Below are 17,949 nucleotides of genomic sequence, written 5' to 3'. Positions count from 1 at the left end.
GTCCAGGTTTCACCACAAAACCAGCCGGGCTGTTATTAAGTGGCCACAGGAGGGCTGCTTCCACGTCTCTAATTGATGAGCTTGGCCTTAATGTGGTCATAGATCTGCCTCTGACTGCACACAAATGAAAGCCACTGATGCCCAGGAAATAAATATCTCAGTCTTGTATTGTGTAGAACACAGCCACTGTCTGGCTTCCGTGGAGCCTGTGTAAATATACAAAATACTTGCTCAGAATTACTGTGCTCTGTTGGTCAGCAGGGTAGGTGCTCTTTGTTTTATCACAGGGGTTGGAGGGAGAAGACTTGGAAAGCAGGAATGTGGAAGAAGCCAGCCAATTTTTATAGCAGAATGATCTCCACTCTTTGGGAAGTCATTGATTGTTAGAGTTCTTGGGATCCAGATTTGCAGATACTATTTGGCTTTATTTAACTCCTGATGTCATGAACAGGGGTCTAGATGAACTAAGAATAGCAGATTTCCCTGCTGTGGGAAAAGGAGATAATGGACTGCAATCTGACTGAAATGTTTTATTCACCAACAGGTCTATGATATCGCGTTTAGCCGGGCTGGGGGTGGCAGGGACATGTTTGCTTCTGTGGGTGCTGATGGCTCGGTGCGGATGTTTGACCTCCGCCATCTGGAACACAGCACCATCATTTATGAAGACCCTCAGCATCACCCACTGCTTCGCCTCTGTTGGAACAAGCAGGACCCTAACTACCTGGCCACCATGGCCATGGATGGAATGGAGGTAAGCACCCTGCTTCAAGTAACTCTGGTACTACTTAGTATATCTAGAACAATCGTTCTGCACTGGTAGCAGTTTTCTCTTGGTGGACTTCTGAAAATGTCTGGAGACAGTTTTGATTATCCCAACTCGGAGGCGGCGGTGCTATTGGTGTCTAGTGGGCAGAGGCCAGGGATGCTGCCAGCCCTCCTATAATGCACAGTATAGGCCCACAACAAAGTATCATCTGCCCCCAAATGGCAGGAGTGCTGAGATTGAAAAAACCTGATCTAGAACAAGCAGAATGTGTTAAGAACTTTTAATACTTGAAGAGTTGGAGTTGATGTCTAGAAAAGGAAAACTGAAAAGTAAACCAAATCATATGTGCTTTGGTGCTCAGTAAAGAAGGAAGTTTCCCCCTTCTATCAGGACAGATTCTTCAGCTTTAACAAACAGACATAGTAATGGCAGCACTCTATCGCCTGTTATTTGATAAAAGCAGTAAATTGTGGATAGAGATGATGCAGTGATTAACTTTGTTTTGGTAAAGCCAGCAGCTCAAACTCCTTACATTCCAAATTCTGCTTCGGGGGCAGAAAGTGCTTTCACTCTGTCCCACTGAGCATGTATAGAATCTTAGCACACGCACCTAACAGCATTTGGAGTGTTCTTTACATTCATACTACCTACTCCTGCATCTCCCCTTCCTTATCAGTCTGAAGATCCTGTATTGCTTTAGATACAGACTGTAAACTACCTATGTCGGCTTAGTTTTCTCTTCCTCAATCAAGTAGCTACTTTTGGAACAGAGACCCTCTGTGTCTAATAATCTTTAAATCCACAAATGAAGAAGTTATACTTAATAATATTTTTCTCCTGTGTAGTGTCTTTGTTCATTTTTTTCTGTCATACCCTTAAGTTCCTGCGCCGTTTATTTGTTATTTCTGCAGGTAGTGATTCTGGATGTCCGAGTTCCTTGCACGCCTGTCGCAAGGTTAAACAACCACCGAGCATGTGTCAATGGCATTGCTTGGGCCCCACATTCATCCTGCCACATTTGCACTGCAGGTAATCATGGTGGGGGATGGGCAGCATGGGGAGGGAGAGGTAAGGAGATCTTCCTTGTCTCCTTGGAATTGTAATCTTTACTATTTCCCAAGGATAGTTTGAGAAAGTTACACAAAGTAATCCAATTGAGAGTTTCCCCACACTTGTGAACCCGAAACAATCAAATTTTCCAAACGCTCTTGTACCCTCAGTGATATCAAAGAATCTTCCATATACTATTTATATCTTGTATTACTTATAGTGTCTTATGCTGTCCCGTCCCCTACTGAAATGTAGGTTGACACAGAGGACTTAGTTCCAGGAATGTGGAGAACAAAGGCAGTCTGTCTTAGGCATAACAGAACCTTTGGGACTGCCAAAACTGTCTTTTACCTTGGGAGATGTAATGAACCTACAGTGAGCTCTGGATGCTTTGAAGGGCCCTGTGTAGCCTGGCCGGGTCTTGTGGTATGTGACTTGTAATTTTCATTTCTCCATTTGCCAGACCAAAAAGAGAACCCCTTAAAAATTTGCTAGCTATCAGTGTGCTTTTATTCTAGAAATAATATAATTCTCTTATTAAAAATTAAAACAAGCCTGACCAGGTGGTGGCGCAGTGGATAGAGCATCAGACACAGGTTCGAAACCCCGAGGTCGCCGGCTTGAGCGTGGTCTCATCCGGCTTGAACACAGGGTCATTGGCTTGAACTGGGATCATAGACATGAACTCATGGTCACTGGCTTGAGCCCAAAGGTCGCTGGCTTGAAGCCCAAGATCATTGGCTTGAGCAACGGGTCATCTGCTCTGCTGTTGCCCCTGGGTCAGGGCACATATGAGAAGGCAGCAATGAACAACTAAGGTGCCGCAGTGAAGAATTGATGCTTCTCATCTTCCTTCCTATCTGTCCCTCTCTCTGTCTCTCTCTCTCATCTCGGTAAAAAAAAAAAAAAAAAAAAAAAAAAGCCCTGGCTGGATAGCTCAGTTGGTTAACATATCATTCCAACGTGCCAAAGTTGTGGGTTTGATCACCTTGTCAGGGCACATTAAAGAAGCAACAAGTGAATGCAAAAATAAGTGGAACAGCAAATCGATGTTCCTCTCTTTCTCTCAAATAAATAAATTTTTAAAAGTTAAAAATTAAATTAATACAGAGGTATATAAGGTGAAAATCTTTTCTCCTTTCTATTCCATTTCCACCACAGTCCTATGCTGCATAGGTGACCTCTAGCAACAATTTCCAGACCTTTTTATGTGGGTATAATACACACATACCCCCCAACATGAATATTCTGTCCCTTTATTTTACACAGACGAGGTTTCACTTTAGCCCTATAGTGTTCTTATCTTTGTCAGTGCCTCCCTTCTAGCAGACATTTTCCTCTCCTTGCTAATCAGTACTGTCCTTATTTCTTTGTTCATTGTGGAGCTAAAGGAGCAGTGTATTTACATGGTTTTCTGACATTTTAACATTAATTTGAAAGGCTTAAGAAGTTTTTTCTGTTTGGGGCCTTTGCTTATGCCGTTCTGTCTCACTGAGGAATAGTTAGGGCCCTATTGCCTTCCTGTGTACCTGACTTAGCTTGTGGTCTGATGTCTTTGTTATTGCCCTCTTGTTAACTAGGGGTATGAATGGGGGGGGAGGAAAAAAGAAAGTTACCATTCACTGTTCATGGAGAACAGCAGTATTCCTCCAGCAGAAGCCCATTGTCTGTTCCTGGCGCTGCCTTTGCCTGGCTCGCTCCTTTTGTGTGGAGTGCGCCTGTCTTGAGTCCTTTCAGTTGAAGGAGGCGGTGCTGAAGTGTGTGCTTGGTTGAACATTGTGGAAAAGGAACTTAGTGCTTTAGAGGTGCTGAGTGTTTCAAACAGTTCCCCAAATCTCTTGACACAGATTGTCACCAGAAGAGCATCTCACACCTTGCCTGGGTTATGTGGTTGTGGCAGGAGGCCAGTGTTGCCTGTGTAAGCCTGGCCAACGAGAGTTGAATTTATTCAGATCCCCTGTGTATCAGAGACAGGCTTTCACATCAGGATAGGATTAGGAGTGATAGTGTGATAGTGAAGGTCCTTGCCTTTTTCTTCTCTCTTTTTTTTTTTAATTTTTTTACAGGGACAGAGAGAGAGTCAGATAGAGGGATAGATAGGGACAGACAGACAGGAACGGAGAGAGATGAGAAGCATTAATCATCAGTTTTTACAGAGACAGAGAGAGGGATAGACCGGGACAGATGAGAAGCATCAATTATCAGTTTTTCATTGTAACACCTTAGTTGTTCATTGATTGCTTTCTCATATGTGCCTTGACCGTTGGCTTTCAGCAGACCGAGTAACCCCTTGCTTAGGCCAGCGACCTTGGGTCCAAGCTGGTGAGCTTTGCTCAAACCAGATGAGCCCGTGCTCAAGCTGGCGACCTTGGGGTCTCGAACCTGGGTCTTCCGCATCCCAGTCCGACATTCTATCCACTGCGCCACTGCCTGGTCATGCGCCTTTTTCTTCTCTTAAATTAAGAACTTACTATTTTGATTATAAAGGTAACATGATCACATTATAGATCACTTAGGAACTAGAAAAAAGTAAACCTAACTCACAACCTTGCTATCCTGATAGTACCACTGTTCTCATTTTGATATATTTTCTCCTAGTCATTTCTTGTGTGCTCATATATTTATTTAAGGTGATTACCTTCTTCCTGGTGTTTTCCAAGGCCCTTTTATTGGGAAAGTTGTTTTTAATAGCACATGCCCACACAGCACTTTATTTCATTATATATTTAACACCTCATTAAAGTGTAAATGTCCATAAAATAGTAGGGGGTGTTCTATTAAATTGAATCATCAGAGAAGCATCTCTTTTTTTAATTTTAGGAAGAGAGGAAAGGGGGAAAGAGACAAAGAAATAGAAACAGGAACATTGCTCTGTTCCTGTATGTGCCTTGACCAGGGATTGAACCTGTAACCTCTGTGCTTGGGAATAATGCTCCAACCAACCAAGCTATCTAGCCAGGACCAGAGAGGAATCTTGAATCACTCAAGTACTTAAGTGACTGAAAATAATATGTTTTGGAATCATTTTTTTCTCATCTCATCATCCTTCCCTGGTTCCTGCTTATCTAAGATGAGAGGTGCCCACCAAATCCCATTCTGTCATCCTAGCTCTGATGCAGTGAATGCAGCCCTAAGACAGTCAAGCTCGCTTTGCATGCCAGCTATGCACTCACTGGCTATATAGCTCTTTGGTTTGGGGCAAGTTCCTTAATATTTCTGAATCTCAGTTTCCTCTTCTATAAAATAGGGGCTTAAAATAAAATTTCCCTCACTGGGGTTTTGGTAAGCAAATGTTTTCTAAACTGTTACCACCATCATCACCAAGTGCAGGATCATTAACCTCTTTGCCTGAGTTGTGACTTTGCTTTCTGGCTTTCTCTGTCCTTAGCGGATGACCATCAGGCTCTTATCTGGGACATCCAGCAAATGCCTCGGGCCATCGAGGACCCTATCCTGGCCTACACAGCCGAGGGAGAGATCAACAATGTGCAGTGGGCATCAACTCAGCCCGACTGGATTGCCATCTGCTACAACAACTGCCTGGAGATACTGAGAGTTTAATGTTGGAGGCACCATGCCCATGAGGCAGGGGCTTATGTGTTTCCTGCTCTGCCCCACCCCAAAGTAAGAAGAAATGCGTTTCCGGTGGCCAGTGTGTCTTTCGATGCTTTGCACCCACTGTTACCAGAAACTGTTCTAGGATTCCTGGCCAGTCACCCCATCGCTCTCTGTGCCAGACTCAGTGCTACGTGGCACATTCTCAGCCCAGGGCTGAGTTTTAAGATTTTCTCTCCTTTCCTCTTCTCCTTTGGTTCCTCAATTAAAAATTTCCGTATATTTGTTTGTCAGCTGTTGTGTTAATGAGCATTACAGGCACTGGCTGTGCTTGTATTCATCTGCCCCAGATGTCTCTCTGTCTTTCTGTTGCCCAAGGCAGCAATCTGTATCCATGTCCATGTTAGCACTTAAGTGGGAACAAGTACCAATTTGAGGTTGTCTTTCCTCCTATTATCAATGTCTGTAACAAATTTCAACTTTGTATATTTTTTATCTATCAGGCTAATTTTTTAATGAAAAGAACTTTACTCCCTGGCTTCTTCCTTTGTTTCATAGTCCTCCCTATGAGCGCCTTCCTCTCTTCCCTCGGTGCCTGGACCTGGCGCTGGGCACTTGACCCTGTGAGCAGTTTCCCTTCTAGAATCATTGCTTGAGCAGAATGGACCTGACCAGGAGTCCCACACCGCCTTGGTGCTCTGAAGTCTGCCAGCTCTTACACCTTTTCTCAGCCTGGCTCTTCTCAAGGGCATTCTGGGCTCCAAAATAGATGCATGTAGCCTTCTGTTACTCCCTGAAGTAACTCTGTCCAGCCCCAGTGGGACTTATGGGGATGTGCTAGAGCTGAGATAGACTGATTGGGGTACCTGACTTGAGAGATTAGTTTCAGGAAAGCTGAGCCTAGAGCATATTTCCAGTACATAGTTTCAGAGTCTTGTTTTTTCCTCCAAATCAAAGAAAGCCCCAGGCCATGCTCTTTCATGTCTTGAATGATAGGCAAGAATACTCTATATAAGCTGAACTTCAGTATCTGTTTGTTTAGTTTACTGTGTTAGATTATCTATTAACCACTCTTTGGATTGAGTGCTCTGAGGAGAGACTCCTGTTTGAGAGGCAAACAGTCTGCACATCTAACCCTGAATGAGATCAGGAGAGTGTGGGAGTCTGTCAGCTCTTGTAAAGGAGGGGCTGATAGGCCATCATGATTTCAGGCCATCAAATAAATAGCTACAAAAAAAATCAGAGAACCCAGGGTCAGCTGGTTAAGAGTTCAGTGCACACCAGTCGACCGCCCCACTTCTGGTTTAGGTTTGAACAGTATTGGAATTGTAGGCTGTAGGGATCTCTTACTGTCACATGTATGAGTTCCATGGAGGGTACTTGTGTGTGACTTGTGGCAGGCTGAGTTTGGGACACATTCAGAGTCTTGGCAGGAGTCTGCCAGTTCATTGTGCTTTGCCAAGTGGCCGAAGGTTTCTGAGATCCTCTGAAAGTAGCAGATTTAAGGCTGATGGTTTTGTCCACTTAAGCTCTCACCTGCTTTTTTTTTTAATTTTAGAGAGAGAAACATCAATTTATTATTCCATTTATATATGCATTTGTTGGTTGATTTTTGTATGTGCCCTGACCAGGGATTAAACCTGCAACCTTGGTGTTAGCAGAACAATGCTCTAACCAACTGAACCACCCATGGCCTCTTACCTGCTCTTGAGAAACAAAATACTTAGCTTTGTTCTTCTGAACCCTTTGAGCTCTTTGGTTGAGACTTCCTTTTCAGAAGCAGATGTATTTGTATCCTCAAAGCTCTGCTTTACTACACAGGGGCGTGTCTCAAAGTAAAAGGCTTTTTTTTCTACATTAGGGTATTTCCCTTTTTACCTTTTTACTTCTTTATTCTGGTTTTGGGGCTCTTTGGTCAGTCACTTGCTTGAGGGTCACTCTCCTGCATTTACTAGCAGATTTGCAGTGTGTTATTTAGAGATGTAAAGTAAACAGTTCTCGGTCAGAAACCTCCTCCGCTTGTAGTTGTGTTTGATGGTTCCAGTGTCCTCCTGTCAAAGGTGGCAAGTCTAAATTGATGGCTGCTTGCTCTAGGAAGCAGTCAGTTCCTTCCTGGGTAAAGAGTCTGAAATGGAGGTCAGAATGGTAGAGGGAGCTGGTCATGCTGAGGCAGGGCTTAACTATACTGAGTTCTGATTTAAGATTCCTTTCCTGATCTGCACTTAAACTGGGTCTGAGTGGTGAGAAGACTTGTCAACTAGAACTCGAAACAACCTGGAGAAAAGAATTTGTTAACAGTGATTAGAATATATTTGGGTAAAGTAGCTATTTATTCCAGAAACCAACAACTTTTTATTTCTTTTTTTTCCCTTACCCTGTGGACTCCAGCCCTATCACCATCCTTAGGCCCTGCAGTGAAGTCCTCCTCCTGACATCTCACCTGAGGCCCAGGTGAGACTCCCAGTCTCCCTGAGTAAACACACTCACAGTTGCTGGGATGCTGTTATTTGGACGTACCGGTTCTTACTTCTCTAAACCACAGGCCAAATGCTTCATGGCTGAGGAGAGGATTTATGTAGTCTTAAGATTTAGAAAGCCTCTTAGCCAGCCATGTTCCCGGAAGCAGAGATTTGTTGTACTTTCAAGAACAATATCTGTTTAATTTGTTTAGGTTCTCTAATTGACAGCCAGAGCGTGGCAGGGAGGCTCTGGATCTGCTTCTCCAGTGTGAGAAGAGGCGGCCAGGACTTCTGCTCTGATTGCCCTTTGGCTTGTTCTTGGCCCCTGAGACAAAGCGACCTGTGTTTTTCTTGTCCTCTCTGAGGGAAGGTGCTGAGTAAATTAGGCCTCAGGTTCCTCATCAGAGAGCTGGTGAATAGGTACAAGTCCTTCAAGAGCTTGAGTTTTTATACTCAGGAGAGTTGGAACCCTGTCCTTCCAGGGAGGAATCAGGCTGCAAGATGAGGACTTGAAGAGGGAAGATATTTGATAACTAGGTGAGCATTTCTGATCAGAACCAGGATCGCTCTCAGAGAACTGGTTAAGTTTTGGGAAGAAACAAGAAATTGAGATTTCTACAAGATTTTGATGATAGTTGTGGCTGAAATTTTAGAAGGAGATTTAGGATGTGGGAGAAAATCATTGGTAAGTGTTGCTTTAGATCAAAGGAGAAAATATTAGAGGGTAGTAATGGCCTGAGGTTGGAAAGTATTCAGAGTGTCCACCATGTGGCCATGAAGTGAGACTGCCCTCGGACCGTGTCGGGGACTATTCATTGGGTACCTGTGATGCTGGGTTAACTGTGGTGACCGGCTGACAGCTCTGGGAAGAGGAGCCCCTCCCTGCATCAGTACAGTCATAGGTGATTTGTTGGTAGAAATCTTTAGTCTTGGGAGTGCTGTGATTGTTCCAGACCATGGTTCTTGGTTGTAGGTTTGTAGAGAGCTGAAGAAGCAGGTTGTAAACAGTCATGCTGACTTTACCTCCCCCCCCCCTTTTCTCTTCCTCTTTTCTTTCCACTCTCTTCCCACTGTACAACTTTCTCCCTGCTGTAACCTGGGCTTGGAATGCCTAGACTGTAAGTATATGCAGGAGCTGCAAGGTTTTCCAAACACAGAGGGCTAGCCCAGTACCATCTCTCCACCTTCCCCAGTTTGAGAATATGATACCTCCTTCAACTGCCTGGCTTGCGGTAAGGGAGATCATTGAAGAAGAAGTCTCAAAGCAGACTCTCCCCTTTACTCTGCACTCCAAGATGAGTAAGGAGGGTCATACTTGGCATTTTAGTTGGGTTTTGCCTGGGAGAAAAGCTGAACAGGACAGTCACTGAACTCAGGGCCAGGCTCTCTAAGAATCATCTTTTCAGTACTACCTGAACCAGCTCCTCAGAAAGTCTCATTTCAGAGCCTTGCCCACCTCCCCCACCCTATTCTCCCACCGTTGTCATTGCTGCTAATGGTCAAAGAAGCAAATATGTGGGCCAGGTCCTCTCAGGCTACTTTCTGGATCTTATTTTTTAAATATGGAGACATGCAGGTGCCTTTTCAAAGAGGCTTGGACTGGTATATCAAACCAGAAACAAATAAGCTAATGAAAGTATGAACTCAAGAAGAAAGAAATTGGCAGTCTATTGTAACAACTGGAAAACTTGTAAGTGCCCACCTTTGGGACAAGCAAGTGAATATGAACTTGTGATAATCTGCTATTTAAAATAAATGTTCTTACCTTGGGTTGATTGTGGTGTACAGTATGTTATAAAACTTGTTGAGATAAAGCTTGAGTCAAGTATGAAGCATTTACTTTGGTTCCTGTGTATTTTGTGACCCCTACCCCCCATCAGTGACTTTTCATCCCTCCTCCCCCTAGTGTGAATTTGTAGCATGATTGTACAAACCTCTATGTAGAAAATGGAGATTTCTTGTTCTCTGAAATGTTAAGCTCTAGCCAATCAATCTCTGTCCCCTGTAGCCTAGCGTGTCTGAACTTACTTTCTTGTTATATATTTAAACTTTTCCTCTGTACTATAGGTTTTGTGGCATCCTATGGTCAGGTGGAGAGGAAGCTGCCCTTGCAGAACTGTACTGTAACCATTTTTTCTTTTTAAGATATTATTTTCACAGGACTGTTTGTACACAGGGCTTATAATAAAATTTTAACACTGCTGTGAGGCCACAATGGTAAATCCCTATTGAAGGCTATTTCAAAGACACCTGAAAGTGGAATGTTAATGTCTATGACTTTATTTCTTGCTTCCTGAGTATATTAAACCAAATTTTTGCCCTTTCATTCTGTTTCAGCCTCCTTTATAAGACTGTATTTTCTGCCCATCATACTTTTTAATAAAACTTGAACATGTATAGATTGATTGAATTTCTTCTTGTGATGAATTCAGTTTTTCCCATTCTGCCACTAGAGTCATATTCCAGAGATACTGACTGGGGGGTTAGATTCCATGCCAGCTCATCACCATCTGACAGCCCAACTTACCACCTGTAGCAAAACACAGAGCGTCTGCTCTGTGCCAGGGCTGTGACCCTCAAGTTGTTCACAGTCTATCAGAGGAGACACTCACATAACAAGTACTGTCAATGTTGTGCAGTAACATGTATTCAGGCTTGCCCTAGTGGTAGTCCTGAGGAATTGGTAATCACCTATGACTGGGCGGGAAGCCAGAGAGAAATTTCAAAAGACAGATGCTTGAACAGGGTTTTGAAGGCTGAGTTCTCTGGGAATAGGGAAAGGCATTTAAGGCAGAGAAAACATCAGGTACCAATCTATAAACTCAAGAAAGAGTATGGGCCCTGGCCAGTTGGCTCAGTGGTAGAGCGTCGGCCTGGCGTGCGGGGGACCCGGGTTCGATTCCCGGCCAGGGCACATAGGAGAAGCGCCCATTTGCTTCTCCACCGCCCCCCTCCTTCCTCTCTGTCTCTCTCTTCCCCTCCCACAGCCAAGGCTCCATTGGAGCAAAGATGGCCCGGGCGCTGGGGATGGCTCCTTGGCCTCTGCCCCAGGCGCTAGAGTGGCTCTGGTCGCGGCAGAGCGACGCCCCGGAGGGGCAGAGCTTCGCCCCCTGGTGGACAGAGCGTCGCCCCTGGTGGGCGTGCCGGGTGAATCCCGGTTGGGCGCATGCGGGAGTCTGTCTGACTGTCTCTCCCCGTTTCCGGCTTCAAGAAAGATAAAAAAAAAAAAAAGAAAAAGAAAGAGTATGACTATATTCAGAGACTTACAAGTTGATGTGAAGTTTTACATGGTATTGTTGGGAAACGTGGCTAGAGAGGTAAGCAGAAACCAGATCAGAATCTTTTGTGCTTTGCATAAAGATTAGACCTTACTCCCATATGACACAGGAAATTTTACATAGAGGGAAGTCTCAGAATCGCATTTTAGGAAGCAATGCAGAAAATAGGGAGTCAATTCAGTTATTATAATAGACAAAGTGAGAGGGGAAAAAAAGGTAAGAAAATAAACCACAAAAAATTGGATAACCTGGCCGGTTGGCTCAGCGGTAGAGCGTTGGCCTGGTGTGCAGGGGACCCGGGTTTGATTCCTGGCCAGGGCACATAGGAGAAGCGCCCATTTGCTTCTCCACCCCCACCCCCTCCTTCCTCTCTGTCTCTCTCTTCCCCTCCCGCAGCCAAGGCTCCATTGGAGCAAAGTTGGCCAGGGCGCTGGGGATGGCTCCTTTGCCTCTGCCCCAGGCGCTAGAGTGGCTCTGGTCACGGCAGAGCGACACCCCGGAGGAGCAGAGCATCGCCCCCTGGTGGGCAGAGCATCGCCCCCTGGTGGGCATGCCGGGTGGATCCCGGTCGGGCGCATGCGGGAGTCTGTCTGACTGTCTCCCCGTTTCCAGCTTCAGAAAAATACAAAAAAAAAAAAAATTGGATAATCAGGATTCAGTAATCTATTGGAAGGATGATAAAGAAATGTTAACTCCCACAAACCTGTGGGTTTGGGCATCAATCCAGTTTCCCCAATGTGGTAGTATGGAGAAGGAGTTCCTGTCTCCACTGCTACTCAAATGCTGTGAGTCCTGGATGAAGACTCTCATTTATTTTTATTGTCATTCTTTGTTAATGTTGGGCCATTTTTTTTATTTATTTATTCATTTTTAGAGCGGGGGGGGGAGAGAGAGAGAGAGAGAGAAAGGGGAGGAGCAGGAAGCATCAACTCCCATATGTGCCTTGACCAGGCAAGCCCAAGGTTTTGAACCAGCAACCTCAGGTTCCAGGTCGATGCTTTATCCCCCTGCGCCACCACAGGTCAGTCCATGTTGGGCCATTTTAAGGGAAGAAAAAAAAGTAAATTGCGATTTTTCTTTTAGATTGGCAAAAAAAATGTATTTTTTTGTTGTGCTGCAGAATTTTAGTAATCAGTTTATGTGTGCCATGAGATAAAATAGGTTGGAAATCATTGGCTTACACGAAGTCCTGCGGAGGTTGCTTGGCCCTCCTCCATTTGTAGTTGTGTCATTCAGAATATGTGGCCTCCAAGGTCACATTGGAGGTGGGGGTGAGGTGTTTTTCAGAATAGGCCTAGAAGTACAGTATATACTCACTTTTGTCCATATCTGCCAAAATTAATCACATGCTTCTAAGCTAACCACAAGGAAGGTCAAGAAATGTAGTGTTCCCATGTGCCTAGGAAAAGGAAATAAAGTGGTGAGTACATAGCAGTACTTCTGCCATACCATCAAATTAGCAAAGTATCTGAACTAATAATTAGTGTCATCTTATTGTGAGCTGTTAGTATGGACAGCATACACTCTTTAACAGAATGATTCAGTCAGTCTTTAGCATCCAAGGTTCATTGTTAGTTAATGACTTCAGTGATCTGACAACCAAGTCTCTAGAGATTGTTTGGTCACCTGTGAGTTTATCTTGAGTAAAAAATCACACACTGCAACTTCCCTCCTCTGAGAGGCTACTTTTTTAATTCATCGAGAAACTTTGTTCTTTAAAATCATGAACTGTTACAAAGCTCACTGTTTGAAATTGCATCAGTAAAAATGAAAACTTATAGTCTTGCTTAGAATCTTAAGTCATTTTGGCCTGACCTGTGGTGGCGTAGTGGATAAAGCGTCGACCTGGAAATGCTGAGGTCGCTGGTTCGGAACCCTGGGCTTGCCTGGTCAAGGCACATATGGGAGTTGATGCTTCCTGCTCCTCCCTCCCTTCTCTCTGTCTCTCTCCTCTCTCTCTTTCCCTCTCTCTCTCCTTTCTAAAATGAATAAATACATAAAAAAATTTTTTTTAAAAAGAATCTAAGTCATTTTGACAGAGAAGTAGCCTTGATTTCCAGCCCAGGTGTACAGTTTCAGAGAAGGCATTTCTGAACACATTCTACATTTAACTTTGTAGTTCCAAGGAAACTGAACCCTGTGTCCACTTTGCATACTAGAGCTGATGTTGATTCTCTTTTCCTACAGCTCTGTGTTCCTTTGATCCTGTCAAACTGGATTTCATTGAAATTTCACATAACCTCCACTCTTCCCCACTATCCTTCTGCTGTAGGTACCTTTATTGCAGTGAATAAGGCTGGCTTTGTTGGACCACAGGTTTGCCCTGGTGGACTTGGTCTGATTGGGCCAGGGCAATCTCTTGGATTCCCTTAATTTGCTTTTTTTGCTACACACAGTAACATATTAAAATATTTTTTTCCTGTTTTATTGAAATATAATTGACATATAACATTGTATTAGTTTAAGGTGTACAATATATTTTTTAATTATAAAAAGTAATTATATGACTAGCTAGTAAGCACTTGAAAAGACACTCAATATCATTAGTCATCAGAGATACACAAATCAAAACCACAGTGCAATACCACTTCATACCTGCTAGGATGACAACAGCTATAGTCAAAAAGTGTAGGCCCTGGCCAGTTTGCTCAGTGGTAGAGCCTGACCTGGCATGTGGAAGTCCTGGGTTTTATTCCCAGTAAGGGCATACTGGAGAAGTGACCATCTGCCTCTCTCCTCCCTCAGATGAGCAGAGCATTGGTTGCAGACGGGGGTTGCTGGGTGGATCCCGGTCAGGGCGTATGTGGGAGTCTGTCTCTCTTTCTCCTCTCCTCTCACTTAAATTAAAAAAAAAAAGTGTTGGCCTGACCTGTGGTGGCACAGTGGATAAAGTGTCGACCTGGAAATGCTGAGGTCGCCGGTTCGAAACCCTGGGCTTGCCTGGTCAAGGCACATATAGGAGTTGATGCTTCCTGATGCTTCCTGCTCCTCTCCCCTTCTCTCTCTCCTCTCTCTCTCCCCCTCTCTCTCCTCTCTAAAATAAATTTTAAAAAAATTTAAAAAAAAAGTGTTGGCAAAAATGTGGAGAAAATGGAGACCTAATACATTGCTGTTGGGAATATAAAATGCAACCATTTTGGAAAACAGCCTGGCCTGACCAGGTGGTGGCGCAGTGGGTAGAGCGTCAGACTGGGATGCAGAGGACCCAGGTTCGAGACCCCGAGGTCGCCAGCTTGAGCGCGGGCTCATCTGGTTGGAGCAAAGCTCACCAACTTGGACCCAAGGTCGCTGGCTCAAGCAAGGGGTTACTCGGTCTGCTGAAGGCTCATGGTCAAGGCACATATGAGAAAGCAATCAATGAACAACTAAGGTGTTGCAACGTGCAATGAAAAATTAATGATTGATGCTTCTCATTTCTCCATTCCTGTCTGTCTGACCCTGTCTATCCCTCTTTCTGACTCTCTGTCTCTGTAAAAGAAGAAGAAGAAGGAGGAGGAGGAGGAGGAGGAGGAGGCGGAGGAAGAAGAATAAGAAGGAGAATAATAATAATAATAATGGCAGGAAAACCGTCTGGTAGTTCCTTAAAAGGTTAAACATAGCATTACCATATGACCCATCAATTCTATTTCTAAGTATATGCTCAAGAAAAATTAAAACATGCCCTCACAAACACTTAAATTATTTTTATTTATTGATTTTTATTTAGAAGGAGAGAGAAACATTAATTTGTTGTTCCACTTATTTATGCGTTCATTGGTTGATTCTTATATATATCCTGATTGGGGATTGAACCTGCAAACCTGGCATATTGGGATGATGCTCTAACGAACTGAGCCAAAACCCCACACAAAAACTTGTATATAAATGTTCATAAAAGCATTATTCTTGATAGTTAACAGGTGGAAACAACTCAAATGTCCATCAACTGATGAATGATAAATAAAATGTGGTATATTCATACCATAGAATATTATTTGGTAATAAAAAAAATAAGTACTGATACATGCTACAACATGGATGAACCCTTAAAACATTATGCTAAGTGAAAGATACCGGTCACAAAGGACCCCATATTTTATTATTTCATTCATATAAAATGTCCATAATAGGCAAACCCATAGAGACAGAAATAAATTGATGATTGCCTAAGACCCTGGTCGGCAAACTGCGGCTCATGAACCACATGCGGCTCTTTGGCCCCTTGAGTGTGGCTCTTCCACAAAATACCACGTGTGGGCACTACCTCGACAAGGAATGTACCTACCTATATAGTTTAAGTTTAAAAAATTTGGCTCTCAAAAGAAATTTTTTTTTTAAACTTTTTGGAAGCCAGAAACAGGGAGGCAGTCAGACAGACTCCCGCATGCGCCCGACCGGGATCCACCTGGCACGCCCACAGGGGGCGATGCTCTGCCCATCCTGGGTATCGCTCTGCCACGACCAGAGCCACTCTAGCGCCTGGGGCAGAGGCCACAGAGCCATCCCCAGCGCCCGGGCCATCTTTGCTCCAATGGAGCCTTGGCTGCGGGAGGGGAAGAGAGAGACAGAGAGGAAGGAGAGGGGGAGGGGTGGAGAAGCAGATGGGCGCTTCTCCTGTGTGTGCCCTGGCTGGGAATCAAACCCGGGACTCCTGCACGCCAGGCCGACGCTCTACCACTGAGCCAACCGGCCAGGGTCAAAAGAAATTTTAATCATTGTACGGTTGATATCTGGCTCTGTTGACTAATGAGTTTGCCAACCACTGGCTAAGACTTGGGGAATTGGGGGAGATGGAGAGTAACTGCTAATGGATACAGGATTTTCTTTTGGGAGTGATTAAAATGTAAACTTGATTGTAGTGATAACTGCACAAACCTTTGATTATACTAAAAAAAAGTTGTACATTTTAAATTGACTTGTATACATGAATTAAATGTCAAAGTTGTTATTTAAAAAACATTAACTGTTTTGGGCACAGGAGTATATAGTCCTGCTCTCAATTTAATATTGTAGCAGAAACAGACAAATAGTTTGATGTTAAAAAAGTAAGATGTGCCTTACCAGGCGGTGGCGCAGTGGATAGAGCATTGGACTGGGATGCAGAGGACCCAGGTTCGAGATCCCAAGGTTGCCAGATTGAGCGAGGGCTCATCTGGTTTGAGCAAAAAGCCTACCAGCTTGAACCCAAGGTCTCTGGCTCGAGCAAGGGGTTACTCGGTCTGCTGAAGGCCCGCGGTCAAGGCACATATGAGAAAGCAATCAATGAACAACTAAGGTGTTGCAACGCACAATGAAAAACTAATGATTGATGCTTCTCATCTCTTTTGGTTTCCTGTCTATCTGTCCCTGTCTATCCCTCTCTCTCTCTCTGAAAAAAAAAAAAGATGTGTGAAGGGTTATGCGAGCATACAGAGTAGGTCATCTGAGCCCAACTGGAGGATTTAGAGATGTTTTCCTCTGGTTAATGCCTGAGCCGAATCTTGAAGGAAAAACAAAAATTAGCCAGGTGAAGTGGGTGGACCAGTTTGTGTAATACTGGAATTGAGAGACAAACTAGGAGCAATTTGGTGTTTCTAATCTGCAAAGTACAAGGAGGAAGTGCTAAACCCAAGTAGCTTGGTTAATAAATAGTAATAAAAGAACAATTCATAAATGAACTGTTAGTTTAGCCAGAGGCAGATTAAGGTCGGTTGAGGCCCCGGGTGAAGAAGAAAATATTGGGCCCCTTAAAAGAAAGAGAGAGGCCCTGGCCGGTTGGCTCAGCGGTAGAGCGTCGGCCTAGCGTGCGGAGGACCCGGGTTCGATTCCCGGCCAGGGCACACAGGAGAAGCGCCCATTTGCTTCTCCACCCCTCCGCCGCGCTTTCCTCTCTGTCTCTCTCTTCCCCTCCCGCAGCCAAGGCTCCATTGGAGCAAAGATGGCCCGGGCGCTGGGGATGGCTCTGTGGCCTCTGCCCCAGGCGCTAGAGTGGCTCTGGTCACAACATGGCGACGCCCAGGATGGGCAGATTATCGCCCCCTGGTGGGCAGAGCATTGCCCCTGGTGGGCGTGCCGGGTGGATCCCGGTCAGGCGCATGCGGGAGTCTGTCTGACTGTCTCTCCCCGTTTCCAGCTTCAGAAAAAATGAAAAGAAAAAAAAAAAAAAAGAAAGAGAGAGGCCTGACTTGTGGTGGCGCAGTGGGTAAAAGCGTTGACCTGGAACACTGAGGTCACCAGTTCAAAACTCCGGGCTTCCCTGGTCAAGGCACATATGGGAGTTGATGCTTTCTGCTCCTCCCTCCCTTCTCTCTCTCTCTCTCTCTCTCTCTCTCTCTCTCTCTCTCCTCTCTTTAAAATGAATAAAAATTCTTAAAAAAAAGAGAGAGACAGGGAAAATAAAAATACATGTTAACCATATTTTTAAATAAATAAAAACTATTATGTACTATTATTGTTAAAGTTGGATATATGAAACCAAACTTGGTGTCATTAGAAAAAAATGTAAAGTTGGGATTTGTGGGGCCCTTCAGAAGTCGAGGCCCAGGGCCTGCGCCCGATGCGCCCACCATTAAATCCGCCTCTGGTTACAGCTTAAAATTCAGTTGACAGCTGAACTGGGTCTTGAAGCAAAGATATTACCAGCGAGACAGAGAGGAGCAAAAAGGTGATGAAAAACTTGTATTCAGAGTATATGAGTAATTACCCCCCAACCAGAGTATAATGTCTGGACATGAGAACAACAACAAAATGAGTAGATCTGAAATTATGAAGGTTCTTATATAATATAAAATCTATGCTCATATAATTTGCATCTATATATTATCCCATATAGTCCTCACAAGCGCATTTCAGGCAAGGGAACTGAAATCTAGGAAAGTAA

General features: G+C 44.2%; 1 protein-coding gene across 1 annotated transcript in view; it reads left to right on the top strand.

The window, feature by feature from the left end:
- Positions 1 to 10,230, top strand: part of DCAF7 (DDB1 and CUL4 associated factor 7) — a 33,504-nt gene extending 23,274 nt beyond the window's left edge. The window contains exons 5-7 of the mRNA XM_066262656.1: positions 545 to 754; positions 1,681 to 1,798; positions 5,208 to 10,230. Coding sequence (XP_066118753.1) covers positions 545 to 754; positions 1,681 to 1,798; positions 5,208 to 5,380 — 501 coding nt within the window. The 3' untranslated portion in view covers positions 5,381 to 10,230. The remainder of the gene's footprint in view (positions 1 to 544; positions 755 to 1,680; positions 1,799 to 5,207) is intronic.
- The last annotated feature ends 7,719 nt before the right edge of the window (positions 10,231 to 17,949 follow it).

This window comes from Saccopteryx bilineata, chromosome 2 (assembly GCF_036850765.1).
Source record: "Saccopteryx bilineata isolate mSacBil1 chromosome 2, mSacBil1_pri_phased_curated, whole genome shotgun sequence".
In the NCBI taxonomy this organism is placed as follows: domain Eukaryota; kingdom Metazoa; phylum Chordata; class Mammalia; order Chiroptera; family Emballonuridae; genus Saccopteryx; species Saccopteryx bilineata.
This window is presented reverse-complemented; position numbering and strand designations above follow the sequence as displayed.